The sequence below is a fragment of the Amborella trichopoda genome, chromosome 9 (assembly GCF_054954075.1).
Source record: "Amborella trichopoda isolate Santa Cruz 75 chromosome 9, AtrichopodaSantaCruz75HAP2 v2.0, whole genome shotgun sequence".
NCBI classification, from domain to species: domain Eukaryota; kingdom Viridiplantae; phylum Streptophyta; class Magnoliopsida; order Amborellales; family Amborellaceae; genus Amborella; species Amborella trichopoda.
The window spans coordinates 45,297,388-45,320,959 of NC_142344.1; the positions used below are offsets into that span (position 1 = coordinate 45,297,388).

General features: G+C 35.9%; 1 protein-coding gene across 6 annotated transcripts; it reads left to right on the forward strand.

Annotated features, from left to right (window-relative positions):
• Nucleotides 1-4,676: 4,676 nt before the first annotated feature.
• On the forward strand, nucleotides 4,677-22,817 carry LOC18436532 (zinc finger (Ran-binding) family protein). 6 transcript variants are annotated; one of them, XM_088848242.1, is made up of 7 exons: nucleotides 4,677-5,063; nucleotides 10,891-11,285; nucleotides 11,833-11,911; nucleotides 15,206-15,297; nucleotides 15,397-15,581; nucleotides 18,510-18,590; nucleotides 22,558-22,817. In XM_088848242.1, the coding sequence occupies exons 1-7, from the start codon at nucleotides 4,898-4,900 to the stop codon at nucleotides 22,610-22,612; spliced, it is 1,053 nt and encodes a 350-aa protein (XP_088704368.1). In that variant the 5' UTR covers nucleotides 4,677-4,897; the 3' UTR covers nucleotides 22,613-22,817. The 6 variants fall into 6 exon arrangements, 5 of the variants coding, with proteins under 5 accessions (XP_088704368.1, XP_088704369.1, XP_088704370.1 ...); XM_088848243.1 differs by having other exon boundaries at nucleotides 11,018-11,285; XM_088848245.1 differs by lacking the exon at nucleotides 4,677-5,063 and adding an exon at nucleotides 11,433-11,560 and having other exon boundaries at nucleotides 11,156-11,285.
• The last annotated feature ends 755 nt before the right edge of the window (nucleotides 22,818-23,572 follow it).

Sequence of the window (23,572 nt, forward strand, 5' to 3'; positions counted from 1 at the left end):
GAGGTTTGTTGACTATTAAATTTACATCACTAAAAAAAAACAAACTTATAATCAACATGGATATAAATACGTGATAAAAATGGACCATACAACAACTAAAATATAACTTGATATCAAAATGAAACACATCATTGTTCTTCCCATTCATCGTGTTGGTGCCACTCATTGATTTGCCTCGACAATTTATCGAGTCCTATCATGTATGCCTCAGAATTGTCTGAACAACTTGTTATATATTCTATATAACAATAACAACATAATACAATTTAAAATTCTATTTAATTTCGTTCATCAAAACTTATATTAAAATTTTAATTGTTCTATAAAATAAGTTAATATAACAACAACAAATTACAAATTAACAATAAGTTAGTTGTTAATTTATGTGTAAGTTATAAACATATCGATTTAAACTTACAATATATATTAAATATGAAAATAACATAATCTATATAACAATAACAATTTATTAATAATGCAGCAATTTAATGCATTAAAGTATATGATGTTTTAATTTTTTTTATAATAATAAAAGCTTTTCAATATAGCAATAACAATTTTAACATAATTATAATAAATAAGTTAACAATTTTCATAGAATTATATTCATTCAGCATAATAATATTAACATAATTTTAATGTAATCCTATTCATATAAGAGATTGTCTACAAAGAGATCATTTATCTTTTGTACATGGATGTCACAATCATTCTGGTCTCTTAAATTTCAAAATGTGTGGTTGTAAGAGTGTCATTGAATAGACACAAAGTTCCAAAAAAAATTTCAAACTTTGTGACTCACCACAAGCCATCCAATTTGACATCTAATGAGTGGGAATCATTGTTACCTCCATGTACAAAAGATAAATGATCTCTCTTTGTAGACAATCCCTTCATATTTTTATACTGACATAAGTTTAACATAATTATACTAAGTTATTAAGATAAATAAACAATAATAAATTCGACATAATTATACTAATTTTTGTAAATTAATTATATAGAATTTCTTTTTGTAATTATATGTAATTAAAGCTTACCTATAGGTACTTTTACTCTTTCTAAATTATAGAAAAGGAAATAAATATTACTAATCTAAAAAAGAAAAAAATTTATTTTATAGACGATTTCATTTTTGTAGACGAACTTACCCTTGTATAAACAAGAGAGAGGTACCTTAATGGAAATGTAGAAGAGAGAGAGAGAGAGAGAGAGAGAGAGAGAGAGAGTTGTTAATGGAAATGTAGAAGCAAGGGAGAGAGAATGTCTAATTAGTGTTTGATAACTTTTACTACAGTGTCCCTAGGAATCACCCTTGCTGTTAACTTTCCTAAATTCTGGATGCAGGTGAAAATTGGTAAGGTGAAAGCTGGAAACCCTGTTTGATAAACTGTGGTGCTGATTATTTTACCTGTTCGGTAATGGGAAAGTTGGAAACTGCATGTAAAACTGTTCATAAGGTATTTCATTGATATGATATGCGAAATGCAGTTTTTAAAAATATTTTATAATTACATAAGGTTCTTCGATTCATCCAGCATATTATCAAAAATTTAAATAGATTCAAGGAATACCGATATTTCCATAAATACGAAGAAAATTGATTTTCTTTATATCAAAAAGTCATTCAATGTTCAAAGAGGAATCTGCACCATGTTTTAGATTTATGTTTGCTTGCTTTGCTAACATCCCCCATTCATTACGGAGATGGAAATAAAGAATTAGTAAACTAGAATAACAAGTACATAAATATACAGACAAATACACAAGCATAAATACATAAATATAATTTTTAGCTAGAGATCAGTAGATTCATGTATGTATATATGGATCTATAGGTCCAAGAGGCTGACAAAGCCCCAAAAAAAAAACGCAAATAAGACATCTAATCAACAAAAACGAACAACAACAGAGCTCAAAGAAAAATCTGAAAACTAATAACAAAAAATAACAAAAAAAGGACACAAATAAAAAAATAACAGAAATCAGGGGAAAAAAAAGAAAGGAAACTAGGGTCGATTCAATATTAACACAGAAATAAATAAATAAATAAAATTTACGTATGTAGATTTGGTGTTTAACAAAAGATCGATGTTTTTAAACAAAAAAAAAAGGTAGAAATATTTGCATTTTTGCCCATTGTCAAAATACAGTGAAAAATTTGGTGAAAGCTGGTCATGGAAAGCAGTAAGTAAAGTGAAAATTCCCTGAGAGTCAGGTTCAAGTTTTGTTCTTTGAAGCACTGAAACCAGAGTGAAGAAATCCAACTGAACTTGAATCGTTGATGAAATTGCCTTCATAAAGCAAGAAATTTCATGTAAAAAAAAGAAGTACAACTATCCATCAATGGTGATAATATGACAGCTATATAAAACAGAAAAAAAATAATAGAGAAAAATCAAAGCACATTCATTAAGGAATAAGCAAAAATAATAGCAATAAATAAATAATTAAACTCAGTGAGTTAACTCACTGATTTGGAGTTTATCATCGTAGTATATAGTAAAAAAAAAAAAAACTCACTAATTTTTGGGTTTAACCTTCAACACCTAAGCTGTCTGATGATGGCGATGGAGTAAGCTGTTGTGAGCTATGAATAGTATAAAGGGAAAGAAGTGTGTTTCGATTCTCCCTAACATTAGGGTGTGATTAAACAGGTGAAATGAACAGATCCGATGAAAGTGGTGTACTTTCACCCCTTTATTGCTTATCAAATGCCACCTAAAGTAGACGTTGGAGAGAAAAGGTTAGCAAACAATATCCCACATCAAACCAGTGTGGGATAAATTGGTATCATAAAGGGTATGAACCTAGCTTGGTATGCTTGAGGTTGGTGTGATTCGTGCTCATAAGGCAAGATAGGTTCATATATAATTGAACTTGATAAATCCCAAAATTTTGGTTCATTTCTCTATCATCTTCTTTAACAAATAATCAATATGGGCCGGATCTCGATATATTATTACAAGATGATTCTCAATTCGGATTGAGCGATTCTGATCTACATCAATGATTTTTCAAACCTTGATCTATATATTTTATCATCCCTTTCCCCCTATCATCTATTGGACTTATGTGGAAATTGAATGAACTTTTTTTTTATTAATATAAATTGATAGGACACTTGTTCTATTAATATAACGAAAATGTACACAATGAGGCCATTAACTTTAATATAAGAAGATCACAATTATTAATGACAATTGAATATGAAATTGGCTGGTTGAAAATGTGTCATTGACTAGGCACAAAATCCAAAATAAAATTTTTTGAATATTGTAACACCCTTTAATCTATTGAATTTTACATCCGATGATTAAAAATGATTTGTGACATCTATGTACCAAAAGTACACAGTCTCACAATCACTGCAAGCTATTAGATGTCAAAATAGATGGCATGAGATGAGTCATGAAGTTTTAATTTTTTATTTATTTTTAACTTTAAGTCTATTCAATAGCACACTTATTACCACCCGATTTAAAATCTAGCATACAAAAATGATTGTGACTTTCTTATACTAAAAACAAATAGTCTCTTTATATATATATATATTTTTTAAAAAAATCTGGGATAATCACAATGAGTTTGGGGTTCCTCGATCAGAATTGCGCACTTCTTGATTCTGATCCAACACGGAAAATCCCGAGTCATATAGCGATTCTCCAACTTTTGTTCTTTTGAAAGGGGAATGATAATGTGAAGTATCACCCATGTGATCATGGTAGCATCCTTGTCATGGTGGCCATCGCCATCCCATAAGTGGATCGGATGGTTATAGGAGATTGGGCCCACCAAACAAACTCACTAGCCCACTCTTACATCCTCCCTCATCCATCACCATGCAGATCATGGTGCGATGATGCTCACCATTACGATGCTTTATGGGGGTGGCATCAGGTTGTGTTGGGTCTAGGGCTGGTCGAACTGACCCAAAAATAAAGCGTGGGACCCGGATCCGACCAAAATTAAAGGGCGTGGTTTGTATAGAGCTTAGGTTCTAAACAATCAAATTAGAGCCTACCTTCAAATAGTGTCACGAAATGTGGATTCAATACTTAAAATCTTTGTGATGGTCTTAAAATCTATTTTTATCTTTATTTGTAAAGTTTAAATCTTTAAAAATAGTGTAGATCGACAGACCTATGAAAACGTGAATATATTAAAAATTGACGGCCCAAAAATACATTACAAAATAGACTATTTTCAAAACTTAAATTTTTTTTTTTTGATGTCCATGCATCTTGATGTCAAGATGATCAATTTGAAGATATTTGCGCATCAAAACAGCCACTTCTAATGAGATTTTTGAGGTAAGTTCTAATTTGATTGTTTAGAGCTTCGGCTCTATATAAACTTTTCTCAAAATTAAAATATTTATGTATTTAATTATATTGAATAAATTTCACGTATTAATACCTTAAAATTTTTGTCAAACCCAGACCCAGACCCTGACTCGGATACAATCGGATCTAGATCCAAAGTCCAAGATTTGAAATCAAACCTGACCTAGGTCCAACTTTTAAACCCAGACGTTTGCTATCTTTATTATCGTATGGGCCACACTGTACTTTCCCCCGAAAGGGCAAAACCACCGTACTTTCCCCCAAAAAGGGCAAAATTGTTATTTCGCGAAATATAAGAATAATTTCGGCATTCCAGCAAATCAATGGGGTATTTTTCGGCCATCGAGTTCATAGAAATCAGTTGCCACATTTTCGAGCTTTTCTCGATCAACACTTGTTCTGCAACACCATTGAATTGATAAATCTCTCAAAAGGAAACCCTAATTGGAATTTACAGTGAGCGAAGCCGAGACACCTAACTGTAGTCCATAGAGGGTAGAGAAGAGAGAAAAGAGAGAAGCTTTAGAGAGAGTAAGAGAGATTAGAGCGAAATGGGAGAGGGAAGAGAAGGAGACTGGGAGTGTGGGGGTTGCCAGAACAGAAACTATGCATTCAGGTCCTTTTGTAACAGGTGCAAGCAACCGAGGCTTCTTGTCGACACCAAAACCCCAGCTGACTCCAAATGGCTTCCTCGAATTGGCGACTGGATCTGCTCTGGTTCTCTTCTTTCTCCCTTTGCTTGTTTTTGCTCTTTCTGTCCAATGAACTGACAAATGGAACAGAATATTTCTTTGGATGTGTATGCAATCCACTTTAAGTTAGAACTGGATTTTTCCCCTTTTTCAAGATAATATAGAACTGGAATTTTTTTGGTAGTGCAATTTTTTTGCCTTGCTTTATTATAAAATTTTGCAGGTGTTTTTGCTTACTTATTATAATGCATACTGGAGAGTAAAATGAATAATTTTCTGGATATGTTGGTTTTTTCCAGGAACATGGTATGTATAATTAATTGGACATTTTGCATGGTTGGATTGGATGCTTATGTTGGTTGGATGCAGTGTTAGAAATATGGGCTCAGGGCGAGACTTGGTCGGGTTCAGGGCCCATGCCACCTGGCCAGAGTCTGGCTGGTGAATCTGAAACAAAGAAATTACAAATTTCTTTAGAAGTTCGGAGACTCAGGGTGAGTCTGCAGGTTTTTCCGCTGGAGCCAATCCAAGCCTACTCAGATGAGTCCTGAGCCGAGTCTCTAATTTCTTAAACACTGATTGGAACAAGAATTTAATTTAATGGAGAGGCGGTACATCTCCTAGGCATGACCATTGTGCAGTTAAATATTACATGAAATTTTGATTATTACAAGTTTTGGAGTGAGCTCTATATGCATCTTCTTGTTGATCATTGGGGTTCCACGATTTGGAGATTTCCACTCAATTTGTGACATTTGTGTTCAATGATTTACTTAGATTGTATTAAGAAGGTACTCATGAAGGTGAGAAGTGGAAGGTGGTGTCTAAGGGGGAGTAGTGAGAGAAAATGCAGGTGGATATCTATGTACCATTTGGGTGGTTGGGTGAAGATGGGCTCTGCAAACTTGATATATTGGATTGGGACCTAGTGTCCATATGTGTGATAATCAAAGAAACAAATTATGATGGCTTGGGTCGAGTCATATTGTTGGTGGAAATCTCATTAATTCTATATAGAGGGACTGTGGTGTTTTTTATGTGATTGCATTGGATAGAGTGCCACTATGTCAGTGAATAGGCAGGTTATATTTTTCGTTAGTTTGGTCCTCATTGAACTCTCTTGTTGGGAACTCTCTTGTTGGGAGTGGTTTGTGCTTAGAAGCTTATTTTCATTAAGATGTAGTGCACCTGCTCTTGAAAATGTATAATCTCTAGGCTCAAAATTTGTAAGTTATGCCCCTCCACTCGTGCTTGCTCTCCCTGGTTTCTAAATCCTTAAATATTTGTGTATATTGTTCCATTTGGCTGGATTACAAAAGAGCTGGGTAGCATGAAGCTCTTTGGAAATGGGCATCATGAGTTTTTATTTATTTATTTATTTAAAGTATAGTTCCAATTGGCTGGATTACAATAGAGCTGGGTAGCATGAAGCTCTATGGAAATGGGCATCATGAGTTTTTATTTATTTATTTAGGGTATCTGCAAATTAAAATTGTATGTTCAGTATATCTTGTCCAGGATTTTGATGCCATTGGGTTTTATCATGGCAAGAGAGGGAAATGATTATATGGTAAAGTACTGGATCTCTCCTTTCTCATTCTTCTGGGACAATGTCTTATTTTCTGTTACAAAGGAATGAATTTGTGTCCCTCCCCCTTTTAAGTGATGTATTTTACATGGACACAAAAATAAAGATGATGACAGGTAGCTAGTTCTCTGACTTCCCTACAGATTATTGAGGTTGTATGAATGGCCCTAATGAAATCTTATGTAGGGACAATTTGCCCTCAAGTTGTAGGATAGGATCTCCCTTTCAGTCTGAGCTTGTATGGTTGGAGCATCCTTAACTTAAATACTTGTTGAGTGGGTCGTGCATTTCCTTTTATGTTAAGAGATGGGCCATTTTCACATATTTCTTGGACAACTAACAACTTTATAAAATGAGTCAGAAGTGCAAATAGCAGATTGCACTAATCTGTTTTTAGCAAGTCCCAAAATGGAGTCATGATGTTAAAATTTTATAAGCTGATTTAGGGAAGGAGTTATCAAGGAGAATGCTGTGCATAGAAACTATATAGATGATGGTTATATATAGAAAATAATAGAAGGTATATTAGTAATGATTGGAAAGTGTCACAGCGCATGTGAAAATTGTGGAGGTTGTATATGAAAATAATGGGAAACTTGGTAAATGAATGAGATACAAGGAGAACTTATTAGAAAATGTGGTTTTCATTTTGTGGAGGTGAGAAGAGATGTCTTTGAAGGATGTGCAGCATTCCCCAATTAATCTCTTGTTCACTAGGCCCCGCACAAGAAACCCTCTCTGGAGAAAGATACCAGTAAATTAATTTTTAGTACCTTTCCAAGAGATACAAGGTTTATTACTAGAATGGGATGAAAAGGCACTTTGCTTGAAGCAAATGAGTGAGAAAGTGGAAGCTGTAAAAGTACTTCTTCTGACAAATATTAGGGAGCTTAGAACCATTTGTAGTAAGAAGTGGTCCATTGCCACAGTGGGGTTGAATTATTGGAGGTTTTGGGTATCACTAATCATGTGGTTAGATAAAATCCAAGAAGATGTGTTTCTCTTGAAACCGTGTCACTCTGAAACCGATGATCGCATGAACATGAATCAATAGATGGAGGTAACGCCTTAAACACTAACGAAGGAATGTTGTGGAGGAAGGTTGAGGAGCCAAGCATCCTGCTCGCAACATGGATGCAGGAGGCACTGATTGCATATGGAGTCACAAAAATCAACGACATTGGAGGGGCTTTTGGACTTCGATCTGCAATCTTTTGTGGCAGTTTTCAAATGCACACCCTTATTGTTTGCAATATTTATGCATTAATCTTTACATACAATCATGAACTGTGCCTCATTTTCCCACAAGTATGGCACTACCTACACATCTCTGAAATCATGGGCTAGAGATCTGTGTGGTGCAGCTGGAAGGACTGAGTCTCTAGGTACAGACATGAGGCTGGAGTATTGATGCATGCCATGTTGGACATAGGTTTGATAAATCTTCATTTAAATAGGAAGTTTATTTCTACCAGTCTTTAGATTCTTAAATATCTAATTATTGGCTTTGGCCCAATTGAAATGGATGAGTTGCTCTCCATCCCATGCCTCTTTGTAAGTCTTAAGTAACTCAGGGGATATATAGCTTCCATTGGTATTATCTTGGTAAAAAATGATTGGCCTGAATGATCTCTTCAATTCATTTGTATCCTTGAGAATTCCTGCTCCAAATGGTATAGTCCTGAATCGTTTAGATTCAGTGTTTAAAACAATCAGAGACTTGGCTTGGGAGTCACAAAGTTGGGCTTGGGACTCACCTTGAGTATCCAACTTTCTAAAGAAATCTGTACTTCTTTGCTTAAAAATCACCGGTCAGAATCAAGGGTTAGATGAGTTGGACTTGGGGACTCGGGCTTGTGACCCCATCATGTCCCAGCTCTAGCCCCTGTTTCTTTGAACACTGGTTAGACTTGTGATATCCTTTATTGAGAAAACCTCAAATCTCTATTATTACCAACATTTACATCTAAAAATCCTAGTACTTATAGTTGCATTATTTGATGTCTATGTAAAAAATCTTTCTTTCATTAGGTTCAGTCACATTTCCATCTATATATCAGAGTGAGTGATTAGTGCCATCAAACATGATTGAAATAAAACTAGCAGAATTCATGGTTATTCAAGGAAAAAAGGCTTAAAAAAATGATAATAACAATAATATTCATTTTCTGTCCACTCAGGAAAGTATTTGCTTACCTAAAATCTGAATCTTACTCAACTTCAAGGCAGCATCATTGAGCCTGGTATAAACCTCCTGAGAGAGAAAAAAACTCAAAAGATTTAAGTGTTTTATAAGAATAAAGAAAAGAATAAATTTGGACCATACAAGTCAAAGAAACAAGTATTTGTCATTGCTCAACCAATTAAAAGAACTTCCTTCTGTTATTATCTACCTGTTGAAAAGCCTGTTGCTAGTTCTTGCTAGGAAATGTGTAGAACTTTTCAATATCAAATCCCTTGCTGATGGTAGTCAAATTCAGTGTCAGTTCGTTTGGTAATCCTATAACATCTGATGCAATTGGCATTCTGCCATGAGGGAGGATGGTGCTTATGTTTTTTCCGGCCCAATAGGACATGGCAACTCCACTGACGCAGAGGTCCATGCCTTTCTCATGACACTTAAAACGTTTACTCAACTCTGCTCTAGGCCTTTAGTTTTTGTTAAGGGCTCCCTTAATTTCATGAAGTGGAGCTAGCAGTGACTCTCCCATCCCTCGGTGCTTGGTGGATATCCTTGAGAAGGTTGAGGCTATCAGTGGAAGTGGTCAACTTGGGGCATGCTATTGGTGGCTCCTTTCTTCTCTCACTTTGTACTGCGAACTTGGGCCAGTTGTGTCGGCCCAAAAAAGCAAGCAGTGGAATTGTTTGCTACTTGCTGGGTATTATCCCAACCCATGCTGCCACTTACCCCCTCCCCCTTCTTCCTTTCCTCGTCATTTCCCCCTGCCTTCAACTTCTATCTTCATCTCTTGCATCCCTTACTTTCTCTGCATTTTCCCTTTTTGTTTGAAAGTTAACTGTTCCTTTCTGTCTTCCTTGTTATTGTGCATATGTTTGTTTATCATTACTGACAACTAAATGAATGCATTGCCTTCAGTTCTCAACTGTCGTGAAAAAAAAGAAAAGAAAAAGAAAAGTCGGCCACATTCATCTCCTTTCTTTGCATGGACTTTGCAGAAATTCGTACAAGGTTAATTTGCTCTCCATTTCCTATTAATTAACTTCCCCTCGTAAGGCAAACACTTAATTGTGTGAATTTTGTACTTAGGGCAGTGCTGCTACTGCATGACCTCCATCTCACTTTGTCTCTCTGACATTCCACCAACTTCATAACTTCAGTAGATATTCCACTAAAAAAACAAATTATATGGATATTCTGTAGATACCTGTTAAAAAAACAAACAACACATGGGAGCCTCTTCCCCTGATTTTCTGGTACTCCTAAGAAGCCTATTGGGATGCATTGGCCAAATACATCAATGTACAGATATTTTGGCTTCAATTCACTCAGTCCAGCTGTTACAAAACCCTATTCTGTGCATTATTTACAGTAGAAAATCCCAACACTTGAATCTTCAAAAAATAAATAGAAAAGCACAAATTACATACTTGTAGATATTTTATGGAACAATCTTATGAATGATTTCTGTGTTTTGAAATTAGACCCAAAGTTTGGTAATACTTCTCCTGAATAGGCACACACTAATAGACTGGAACCTCTATAATGTGATTAAGGCTGTAACCAGAACTTCACTCATGATATTAGGCAAACCAAAACACAGACATATCATCTTTATAATTTCCATCTTTTGGGAAGATTATTGTTATCAATTCTCCAGTGCCTCTCAAAACTTTACGTCCTATTTAGAACTATGGTTTGTTTAGTTTTATGGTCATAAGCATTAACAAGACAGAAATGCTGCTTATCACTGGAACTGCCTACCCTAGAGCACATTAATTGCACTTCCATTCGCTTACCAAATTTGCCCATCTGATCGTCCTGTGCTACTTTTTTACCGTTGCATGTGCAGAGAAAATCTCACTTTTTAATCTTGTATGGGTGCATTGTTTATTTGTATATTTCAATTTAAAATTGTCATTATGAAGCCTATAATCAACTGGGTCGCATGTATGACTGGTGTGGGTGCGTGTGTTTTGTGGTGTGTGTTTGAATTGCGATGGGCTGGTTGTTGTGCGTATGCTTGGGTGCATTTTCCTGGTTGGCCACCGTGCTGTTTGGATATTGTGGCCAATGGACCAATAGGTTGCAGTAACAACAATTATGCTTCAAGAGAGGTGTGCAAAAAGTGCGGGCAACCAAAGGAGGTAGCAGCAATGCCAGCAATTGCAATGCCTGGAGCTCTCCCAACTCATCCACATTATTTTGCCAGGGCACCAGGAGGACTAGGGTTAAAGATGAACTTGGGCATATCAGGCCACTCTGATCTTCATCAGTCACTTCCATCAGGCTCTAATTGGTCCTATGGAGGGGGTGAAAAGTATTTCCAAACTGCATCAGCTTGGCCCTATGGTAGCAACACCAATGGTGGATTTCCATCTACAAATAATCCAAATCAGCTTTTAATGTTTCCTAAAGGATGGCGTAATGGTGATTGGATGTGCAGTTGTGGCTTCCACAATTACTCTTCTCGTGCTCAGGTGAGGCTCGTTCCTTTGAGCATCTTGCATTTGATCATTGAAAATTTTGTCCTGAGACTATAATAGTTTGAGAAAGTGTATAATGAGACTATTTACCTTTGGTACAAGGTGGTCACAATTAATCTTGACCATTGGATGTGAAATTAGGTGGCTGCATTTATTTCATTGATCAAGCTCAAAGTTCAAAAGAAATTTTCTCAAACTTTGTGACACACGCAAGCTATCAGATTTCACATCGGATGGTTGTAAGTAATTGTGACCTCCCTGTGCCAAAGGTAAATAGTCTCATTGTATATAATCCCTAATAATTTACTCTTTTGACTGGAATATGATCAATCTTTTAAAGTTTTAATGCTTAATTATGTGAAGTCAAGATTGGTTCACAAGGATCTCTATCTTCCATTTACTGTCATAAATGGATCAGTTGGATTATTCTATTTTTGCAGTTTAATGTAGGATATGATTAGTCTGTATTTTATTTTGAAGAGTACTATGAGCTCGTTTAGTTTAGAATGAATTTATATTATAGCAACTTTGGTGTCTGCAGTGTAAAAAATGTTATGCGTCAGTACCATCCGCAGCACCCTCTTCTGTGGCGAATGCAGCAGTTTCCGATATGTTCCCTGGTAGGGAGTGAGCAATTCTGCCCACGTCTTTTTTTCAATGTAAAGGTGATGATGTGATGGTTCCATATTTGTCTTCTAACCAAACTGATGCAGTCGAAATTTGCCATATAGATGTTTTGCGTTTTATTTTCTGCTGCTGCAATGGATTTAGGTTATCAGGATAAACCTGATTAGTTCTCTAGTATTACACTGGAGAGAATATTCTATTTTTGTCCACTTTAAGTCGACTTAGGGATTGTATGCTTCAGTTGAATTTGTATTTCAGAAAACAGCTGCCGATTGATTCATTTTATTGATCCAAACCACAAGGTTATTGATTTTGCCTTACTTGTTTATCTGGTCCTAGCCTATCTTTATTTTCTGAACTTTGGGGCTTTCCAATTGCATTTTTATTCTTCACAATTTTACATTGTTGTCATAATGGTATCTAGTATTTGCTATCCTCCGATTGGGCAATCTGTCGCATTGACATGTGTTTAAGATCTTATGTGGGGATTGAAGATATGATCTGGTTGAAATGCTTGATGTTTTTATTTTCAGTGAAACCAATATAACACATGCTTTGCAAAGCACATTTGCTATGGGTTTCTCCATCAACCATAACATTAAGGGTGGCAACAGGTCAGGTTGGGTCAGAGTCCGGCCGGACACAGTTATCGGACCCGGACTCGATTGGACCCGACCGAAAAATAAAAAACAATGTATATTTAAATGTTATATTGAATGTATACATGTATTATTTAAATATTATTACAAAAAATATGTAGTTATATTAATTTAAATATTATATGTTAAATATTATTTATATAATAACACTATTTGGGTCGGGTCCATATGGACTCAAACCCCAATTGTGTTCGGGTCCAATATTTGGACTTGGAACTGACCCGCCGGGTCCAATTCTTTGACCCATACCTGGACTAGAGTCAGGTCTGTGTCTATTGCCACCCCTACATAACATCTCTAAAATGTTATAAGATAGAGATCATAACATCTTTAACTTGATTAATGTATATAAGCTCTATTGGATATGTACATCAACATATAATACCTGTTCTGTATGCTGCAGTGTTTCAAAAAGTGTTAGGCGGCACCCAGGCGATCATGGGGGTCCAGGCGACCATGGGAGTCCAGGCGCCCAGCGCCTAGGAGGGCGTCTTGAACCTGGGTGGCCCAGGTTCTGTCCCTTGATAGAGGGACTCATGGTGTGATTGAGGATATGGCCATAATCCCAGTTAAAAAAAAGAGATAAAAGTCGAGAAGAGAATTTTGATAATCCATAACACCATAATCTATATTTTCATAGAATGCTAAAACAGTAAAACCATACAAGCATACATTGATTGTCTGATACACTATAGACTGTACGCTCAAAAGTTAGATAGTAGAACTAGAAACTAAAAATAAGAAAAAGAAAATATACAGAAATTCAGAAAACATGTAGTCTAAGACACAATAGTCAACGCTCAACACCAAGAGTCTTCATTCTTCTGTCATCATCAGCATCAGAAGGAATAGGAAGCTTCATCATATGCATCAGAATCGAGGCCATCATCATCAAAGTCATCTCTTTTTTCAATATAACGCTCGTCCTCTTCTGTTTCTTCTGAATGTACCTCTTCCTCCTTCTCTTCTTCTACCTCCCTCTTACTAGTATGTGCAAATGAGGCCCTAGCAGTCTTGTCTCCTCTACACTTTTCTATCTTTTTGTGCTTCCCTAAACTCAAATATTGTATAATTTCCTCCCTGGTAGTCTCAGGAACATTTTTACACGGGGCAACATCCCCCTTAATACCGACAAAGTGTTTTTTAAACCGGTAAATGCCCCCATTAGTATCATTTCCTTAATAATTACATTTAATACGATTTTTATCATTTGGATTCGGGTTATAACCATACTTCCAACCTGGATCACCACTTCTAGGAGAATCTGGAGAAGACATTTCCACAGAACAAGGCTCATTTTCATCATTTTCTTGTTCTTTTAAATTTAGAAGTTGTCTAATCTCATCTCGAATAGCTTCAGGAACTTTTTTACGAGAACCAACATTCCCTTTAATACCGTCAAGATGTTTCTTGAATTGGTTAATACCCCCGTTGGTATCTTTTTCACAAAAATTACACCTTATACAATTTTTATCGTTTGGTTTTGGATTATAACCATACTTCCCCCGGATCACATCTTCTAGAAGTAGCAGAAATAGACCTATTCAAATGACGAGGATTTTGTTCATGTTTTTGTTTTACAGAACTCATATATTGCTTAATCTTCTCTCTAATAACTTTAAGAACATTTTTACAAGGGGCAACATCCTCCTTAATACCACCAAGATGTGTCTTAAACCGGTTTATGCCCCTTTTTGTATCTTTTTCACAAATAATGTAATTTTTGTCATTTGGATTCGAGTTATATCTATATTTCCAACTCAGATCTCCACTTCAACTCGATCTTGAAGAAAACATCTCAAAATAAAACAAACAATCTAAAAAATAAATTTTTGCACTTACTTTGATTGCTCGAACTCCAAACTCCCACCTCTGAGTTGTTTTCTGGTGCTAAAATAATAAAAAACACTCTCTAATAGGATTATAAAACTCCAAAACTAAATCAAATTTACTTGGGTGATGTTTGGATCCGTTTTTCGTAACTTTGAGAAACACTTTGATCCAATGAAAGCCACAAAATTTAGTTTTCTTGAGGTTTTTTTCTCTCTAAAATCTATTATTGTGGGTTTAGGTTTAAAATGAGCCTAAAACCCATCCTTCAAACCCTTTAAATTAAAAAAAAAAACTCCACCCTTAGGCAGATCGCAGGCCCTGGGAGGCCGCCCAAGGCTGGGCGCTGGGCACCCTCCTAGGCGGGGTTTCGTACGGCCTAGGCGGCCGCCCAGGGACTGCCGCCCAGTTTTGTCACCTAGGCTTGGGCAATGTGCACAGGCCTTTTGGACCGCCTAGGCACTGGGCAGTTCACTTTTTTGAACACTGGTATGCTACTAGTTGCTTGAGGTTTATTATCAATCACAAAATTTTCTTATTGTGTAATTGTGCATGTATAATGGATATACAATATTTGAGTGTTGTACTCAGAAAAGCAATGAGATACACAAATTTGATTATGATATGTCACTTTCTCACCTATGGACGTGAGGTAAATCACCTATAGCTTGAGTTACTAACTAATAGAATTTCTAATAGTGGGTTACTGCAGTATTCCTTGTATCCATGGTTCTGTTACAATTGCCTTTACATTTAGCACTTTCTTTTCACTTATCTCATCATTGTTTTGTACTTAAGCTCTAGGAACAAAACGTTTGGCGTCAGATGAATTTGGTAATGATTGGGACAGTAAAAGACTGAATGCTGGGGATATAAACAGCCAATTTATGGTATATGAAGTTATGAGCATTTTACATGGTGAATAATTCTCTTTCCTCTCATTGTGAAATTATTACCCAATTTACTAACAGAATGCTCTCTGATATTAGACCAATGGGCCACAGCTTTATCATGGTTTCGAGCAAATGGCAAGTTCAAGTAATGGTCAGATTTCAGGAATTCAAGCTCCTTTCTCCAATGGAAGTTTTGTAACAGCACCTAATATACCTATGGCTATGCCTGTGCCTGTGCAAGCACCTCAACTGCCAGGAGTGCCAACTCTCCTTGGGAAAGGGTAACAATGCATTTGATTCTCTGTAGTCAATCTGTCAGAAGTGGAAATGAAGCTTCTGAATTATTATTCTGCGGTGTCTTTGTTTCATTTTGGTAGGACATTCATTTTTGGAGATAAGTGCAATTATGAAGTGTCCTAGTTTTGCTTGGAGATGCTTTTATCTCAAGTGCTTCACTACTCAATACCAGTGACCAATGCAGAATGCTGGTGCGAGACGCCAGGGTGTCCCATGCACAATGTACCTGGAAGCAGGCATTTTGCTTCCTTTGCCAGCAATAAAAATAAAAAAATTTATACAATTATGAAAATTTTAAGAATAAAATAATGATTGGAATATGTGATATATGTGCTGGTAGACATTTTTATTTAGTATTTGTCTTAAATATGAACATTTTGCCTGAGGCTTTGAGTTACTGATGGAGTAACAAGGACATTTTTTGTCTCTACTTGATTCTCTAACATAAGGGAAAAGTTTATATAAGGTTGCAACCTTAAAATGTAGAATCACAGATACACCTCAAAAATCTATCGAAAATGTTGTTTTAATGTTGAAAAAGCCCTCTAATCAATCATCTCGACATCGAGATCTATGAATATGAAAAAAAATTTGTTTTTGAATCTCGGAAATAGTGCATCTTGTAACACATTATCTAGACCGTCCATTTTCAAGATTTTCATATATTTATAGATCTACTTGATTTTAACCATTTTTAGAATTTAAAATTTTCTAATTAGGTATGAAAATAGATTTTAAGATAATACTAAGAATGTTTTACAACAGAATTACATTTTATGATAAAATTTTAAGGTGCGTCTTAATTGGCAACCTTATAGAAACCGCACCCCTAACATAATTGGCATGTAAATAAAAGGATCCAATCAATTTATCAAATTTATAAAAGCACAAAAGAATACGTGAATATGTCAAGCACTTGAGTAAGATAGCAAGCATAATATGATGCTCTTAGAAGAAATTAGAAAATAGCAATTTTAGCATATTGCCAAATGCCAACCACTTGGCAAATACAACCAAAAACCAAAAGTTCAATAACAAAACACAATGACATACAGAACAAGAAGATAATTCACTAGACTGTCTGTCTCAAAATCAAAAGGAATCTTGATTTTACGATGACTTAAAATTGTGTCCCCAAAGTACTTGCATTGTGAGCACAAAATCAACTCAGGACCTTGCTGTAAAAATGCACGAGCTTTGCCCAAAAAATAAAATTAGTAATTTTATTTTTTTGATATTAATTGATTTAATCTCTTAGAACCAAAACAATTTGGTTCTAATGGGTTTTAGGGAAGTTGTATCACAGTTACTGGAAAAATGCACGAGCTTTGCCCAAAAAATAAAATTCGTAATTTTTTTATTTTGATATTAGTTGATTTAATCCCCTTAGAACCAAAACAATTTGGTTCTAATGGGTTTTAGGGAAGTTGTATCACCCCCAAACCCTTTCCCCCTTCTCTGTGGGGGAGTGGGGGAAGGGAGGAGACCAGAATAACCCTTGCACATGAGCTGGGTGGAATTATGCAGCTGCATAGTCTTTCCTGAATGTTGCCACCTATGCAGCCAATCCACCGCCTAGGCCAGCAAATCATGTCTGCCCACCTAGGGTGGAGCAAAGTCGTTTGGCCAAGGGCCACACTGCCTCAAAACAACTGCATTTGATAACCATATTTCTATGGATACTTGTTCATATATTCATACAAGCAAATAATTATATATATGGGTGCGGTTTGTATAGAGCCTAGGCTCTAAACAATCAAATTAGAGCCTACCTTCAAATAGTGTTGAGAAATGTGATTTCAATATTGGAAATCTTTGTGATAGCTTTAAAATATATTTTCATATTTATTTATAAAGTTTAAAGCTTCAAAAATAGTGTAGATCGACATATCTATGAAAATCTTGAAAATTTGACGGTCCAAAAATGCATTACAAAATACACCATTTCAAAAACTTGCAATCCAATTTTTTTCATGTCCATGCAACTTGATGTCGAGATGATCAATTTGAAGATATTTGGGCATCAAAACCACCTCTTCTAATGAAATTTTTTAGGTAGGTTCAAATTTAATTGTTTAGAGCTTCGGCTCTATATAAACTTTTCCCTATATATATAATCATCAACATAAATTTTATTTTCTTACTTTTTATTGTTAAATGTTTTTCATTGCTCATATAAGATGTTCAAATGGAACCCCCGAGAGGCTGTACAATAATTAACAAACATGGGTATGGTAAAATGAAAACAGAGAGGAGCATCTGTGCACTCTATTCAAACAGTGATTTCAGACGATTGTTAATCTGCCACATAAACCTTTAGCAATGATCCTTATATGGCTTCTCATATCATGTTGTCTGCATGTTTACACTTCCCTCCACATATGATTTAAGTGGGCCATGAATTCAGAGATCAAATCCAAAATTTTGAGATAAATGTCAGCAATGTGCCATGGAAAGCCATCCCCTTCCTTGGCTCATCTAGTGGCGTTCGCTGAATTGGCTTCAACCATTAGGTGCCCCAACTTTGGTTGAAGCATCTGAGTATTGTTACCAATGCTTGGATTTATGCTTTTAAGCATCAAGCTCACTTCTGTTACTACTTGATTATTAGCAATGTCATTTATAAAAAGGAAAAAAGCTTAAGAGACATCACAATATTTACTGTATTATTACATTTTAAAAATACCACCACCAATACAGGGTAGGGACAAGTTGTCAGTGAGCTTTGCATTGCAAAGTAATTGTATTGACACAGAATCATATACGTACATGGAGTTCATTTTAGTTGTCAATTGTTTTCTGGATTTTATTTAAAAACATATGACCATTTATTTAAGTTTTGATAGTTCCATTAGTGCATTACCCATTTTTTATTGATATCTTAATTATTCTCTTTTTCTCCTTACTAGCAGAGCAAAGCAGTGGAGAGATGGTGATTGGATGTGCACAAATTGCAATAATCATAATTTTGCATCACGTCTGCAGTGCAACAGGTATATTCCAACATTCCCCAGGCATTCTTTGATTTCTAGTTTTTAGGATGAAATTTTGGAAATTTTTCCACCTTCTGAAGTTTTTAGGAATCCATCTTTATCAATAAATTATACATGGACTTTTTCCGGGTGCAATGAATTTCACATCTTGAAGTAAGATATGCCTAAAGTGGTTTTACGATTGATATTGTATTCGTGTTGTAATTTCTTTATATGATTGGTTCTATTCATGTTATAGTTAATTCTTTTGAACATATTAGGTCTCATGTTATGACTTCTTAACATTAACAAAAGAATAATTGAAAGCCTTTCTCTTATTAGTGTCACCTCTAAAAGAAATTTGTTTTAATAATTTGGAAACAAAATAAAAATATATACTGTATATGGTTTGTGTACAATTGACATTGAGACTGCTTTAAAATTGATCAAAATAACACTTGTATATATCAGTTAGGATTCATTTTGTGCACTCCTTCTGTTTTTTGTTTTGAGTTTATTCCTGAAGAGAAAAATTATGCAGCAGCAGCACACTTTGAGGGCTTTGAGATGAATCGCATATTTTTAGGATATGTGAACTATAATTTAGAATGTCCTTTTTGGAGGAATGGTTACTCATTTCCATGACAAAAAGGATTGAAAAGCAAAGATGGATACTTCGTCAAAACCACAATGGCACTTGGGGAATACTCTGAGGTTTCAAAATACCCTGATCCCCTCCCTCTTTTCAACATGGTCGGCCATCTGTTGAGTTGATTGAAAATTCTATTCTTTGGTTTATATTCATGAATGCCAATAGTTATTCAAAGGTCTATAGGTTCCGTGTATTAAATGCAATAAGAATAATGGAAGTTAATTGTCATAATTTCTTTCATGTTGATTTATTATGTGATTGAGAACGGCAAGTTCTTGAATTTTGACATCGTAATTTTCAGGTGAGATTATGTAAGACTTTTGGGAATTTTGAATCTCCAGTTTGTTCTGATTCTATTGTATGAACCCTGTAGTGTTTGATAACTTTTCTGTTGTTTCACCTAGTATCACTGAGAATCTCTGGGACTTGAGAAACATCAGAAAATTTGGTGCAGTCACTTTCCTCACTTTGATAAACTGGCTGGAAATTAGTCCAGTTAGCTTTTCCTTGTTTGATAACCTGCCGGGGATATTGGTACACTGAGTTTCACATGGTGAAACTGTCTGTTTTAACCGTCTATTACGCAAGTTAGTAGTATCATGTTAAATTTTTAGAGATATTTTGGATACATCTCATCAATGGCCTTTTCTAAAATGTAGAATATAAATCATCCTTTTCTTTCTGTAAAATATAAATCACTGCCAAAGTTACAGATGGTAGGCTCTTCTTGAAGAGAGAGCGAAAGAGGGAGGGAGAGAGAGAGTAGGTACTTGTTGAAAGTGTAGGCTCTAGTAGAGAGAGATGAGATTTATGAGAGAGCTGAGCAGGCTCCTAGAGAGAGAGAGAGAGAGAGGGGAAGGATATGGAGGAGAGAAAAAGGGGCTTGTATATAGAGAGAGGCTCCCAGGAAAAAAGATGTATGGTTTATATAGAGAGAGCTCACCCTAGGGTCTTCCCAAATTCAGTAGCCCTTGGGTGAGAGAGGGTTCACCATTAATAACAGTAAAAAGCATACAGAATCGTAGATTGTACATGCTTCAAAAGTGAAAAAGAAAAGATGGCTTTTTATTTTTCTTTAAAATGTTAAAGGCATCAAATATGGTAATGCATCAATCCTCATACTTGGGGAACTTTCCCCATCATTCCCCAGGGCAAGGAAAGTTGAAGACCACCTAGATAGGTGGTCTTCAACTTCCCAATACGGGAATGATAAAGAAAGACGTGGATTTTTTTTTTTTTTTGGGCCGCTTTCATCCGAACAAATGGGTGAAAGGCAGGCAATGTGAAAGGTTGGGAAAGCCGCGAACTTTCCCACCGTTTCATGGTTATCCAACAGAGCCTTGGAGAACACTTAGAAACCGTATATTGGAGCTTTTTAAAATAACTTGTTCTGCAGGGTGGGGTGGGAGGCAGAATCATCAGGGTGGATCATAATATGCATTTCATATGTTACATTTCTGTTCAGCCTCGCCATTTTCTTGTGTCGTTGTTTAAAGATTTCTCCTTGGTAATTTAAAGGCTAGATAGGCTCCCTTGGTGGCATGGGAGGTTCATAGTTCCAATAGATGCACTTGAAGATTGTTTATGCATGAGGATAGGTTCAAAGTAAGATTGATAGGGCATTGTCAGAAAGGTGGCTATGTTGTTTACTATATGAGCAGTAAAGGGTTGTGCAATTTTTGTAATTCCACAATTATATGGTGAGGGTGAGGTGTGGTGAGGGAGGGATTGTAAAGTATGGTACATGCCAGCAAACAGGCCACTTCTTCATGAGTGTGCGCTATCAAAGTCTTCTGCGTGTTATGCGCAGCACTTGGGATGTCTGATATGGAGTGACAAATTGTGGGACCAAAACTTGTGAGTCCCATTTCTTGATCTTTGAGCTACATATCATAGTGTGAGGCGGAAGTAGCCAAATGGTAAATAAAGATGCATGAGTGGAGAGCATGAGGCATATGCTATTGGGGATTTAGAGTATCTTTAATAGGTGGGAAGAATTTCACAGGAAGTAGTGGAGATTCATAGATTGAATTACATCAGGGGAAATTATGTATTGTGATCTTTTTTATGCATGTGATTTTCTGGATAAAAATTTTTTGTAAGTCCCTGTGGTTCCACGAGGACTTCATCTACCCACTAGGTTTTTCTTCTCATGGGTCGTGGCTTATGCTTGAGTAGCAGTCAAGCAAGGCACACTCATAGGGAACCATCCTCATGATGGAGAACTTTGTTAGTGTGTGTATAAGACATATAAAGAGCCAATAGACCATATTGTCTTTTCCTGCAACTTATCACCCTTTGTGCCGGTGCTTTGGGTGTACTGGGTAGTTCCCCACATTTTGATGTATCAAATCGGGAGGGGAATATGCAATAATGTCATCTTCAGTTCATGCTGATTTTTTCCTCGTCTTAGGTATTGATGAAATCAGCCTCCTCTACTGGATATGTTACTCTTGTGGTACATATTTGTTGCATTCTCATGCTTGGTGTTGCTTCTGTTGACACTCCAACGTTTTCTATGTCTAGCCAACTTTAAGTCTTCACCTTTGAATGCCTCATCATCTTTTTTATTTTTTTCCTTGTGAGATGATCTTGTTCTTGTTCGAAGATCCACTTGCTGCGTGCGTCTATGTCATCTTGATGTGATCGGATTTTTTATTATTATGATTAAGATGTGCGACCCCCTTGACCTCGAAATTTGTAGTGCAAGTACTAGAGTTGTTTCCTGTGGCCCACTTTTCTTGCTCTGGATCTACAAGCTAGAGAAACATAATTGACTGAGATAATAGGGCTAGCAATGCGAAATAATAATGATGCTTTTTTTTTTTTAAAACTGATTAACTTTAATAATGACTCTAATAAGGAAAATTGTTTCATGCGGGCTGGACCGCATTTCCACAATATGCAGTCCAGAGGTATAAAGCATTCATCTTAAAGATGGGTGCAAATAGGTGATCCATCTAAAAACAAGTGTAACTAACGGTCCAAATTTTTTCGTAATATAATTATTATTTCTAGTTTTCAAATTTTTTTTTTCTCATATTCATGATCTCCTTGTTAAAGATTAAATATACTCTAAAAATGAGGATCAAATTATATTTAAAATATATATTTATTGCCAAGCCTGCATTTCTACAATATGCGGGCTGGCCGCATTTCTATGTCAAAGTAAGTCTCTACAGTCATGTAACATTTGACATTTATAAAAAGAGGACTAGTTGAAGATCAGCAAATGATGTGGGGTGCTTCTTTATTCAATCCTTTCTTTGAAATAAATATGATAATGTTTTTGAATGAATTTGCGATGTTGGGGTTCTTAATCCTTCCTTTTTGCAGGTGTAACAGTCAGAGAGAAGCTGTGAACAGCCAGACAGTGGCAAGTGTTGCCTAATTTATTGTTTTGTAAGGTTTTGAAGTTGTTTCCGCTAGGGCTTGAGTGACGGTGAGTGAAGGAGAGACTGCATGTTTTTTCTCCTGTTTGTATTGTGTTTGTGGTTTAAGCCTTCGTGATGAGAAGTGAAATCTTATTCATTTGGGTTCACTGTAAAGTATTTTTGATGGAACAGTAGTAATTTTGTTTGAATGCTCTTTAGGTATGTTCTGATCTTCACGTGATGAACTTTTGCATGGTAGAAGAGTTTCAGGCGTGTGTTTTTATGGTCATTATAACTTTCAAGTGATTTCCCCAGTCTGAATGGTCTAAAATCTCTTTTTTGAGCTTGTGACCCATTGATGTCAGCCTATATCCATGAATTTTTTAGCTTTTTAACATGATGTGCGATAGAAAAGGATTTAGGAGTGTGTTTTGCTCCAGATGGTGCAAGGTATATGTGATCCACGACAGGGGGATCACCATCCATCTCCCGATGATGGCCCTGGAGACTAGCTGCAAATGTACCTGGGTGATTGTTCTTGATCAAGATACATGCTTGATGTCCAGCATTTGTCAAATGATGGATTCCAAACTGTGTGATCTACGTTTCCATGGATTTATGAACGAATAAATATTAGAAGAGCCGATTGCGAGGTTATGGAAACAAATGAAATTGTTGCAGATACTGGATGATTTCATACCCCTTTGATAGCCTGTCTAAATCACAGGGTGCCTCTTACCCCTGTTGCATCTCTCTCTCTCTCTCTCTCTCTCTCTCTCTCTCTCTCTCTCTCTCTCTCTCTCTCTCTCTCTCTGCCTGCTTACCCAACCCAAAAAAGCTCATTCTTTCTCTCACTTAGGAAGTAGGTGTGTTCATCCTCTCTCAACCCCTGCGAAACATCTCTCTCTCTCTCTCTCTATATATATATATATATATATATATATAACCAGCGCCAAATACAACCTGGATATATCAAT

Excerpts from the sequence above, each read along its gene's own strand:
- LOC18436532 (XM_088848241.1), top strand. The coding sequence starts at position 10,683 with ATGGGTGCATTGTTTATTTGTATATTTCAATTTAAAATTGTCATTATG. Across the intron at positions 15,298-15,396 it reads ATATAAACAGCCAATTTATG|ACCAATGGGCCACAGCTTTA; the intron begins GTATATGAAGTT and ends CTCTGATATTAG. Across the intron at positions 18,591-22,557 it reads TCACGTCTGCAGTGCAACAG|GTGTAACAGTCAGAGAGAAG; the intron begins GTATATTCCAAC and ends TCCTTTTTGCAG.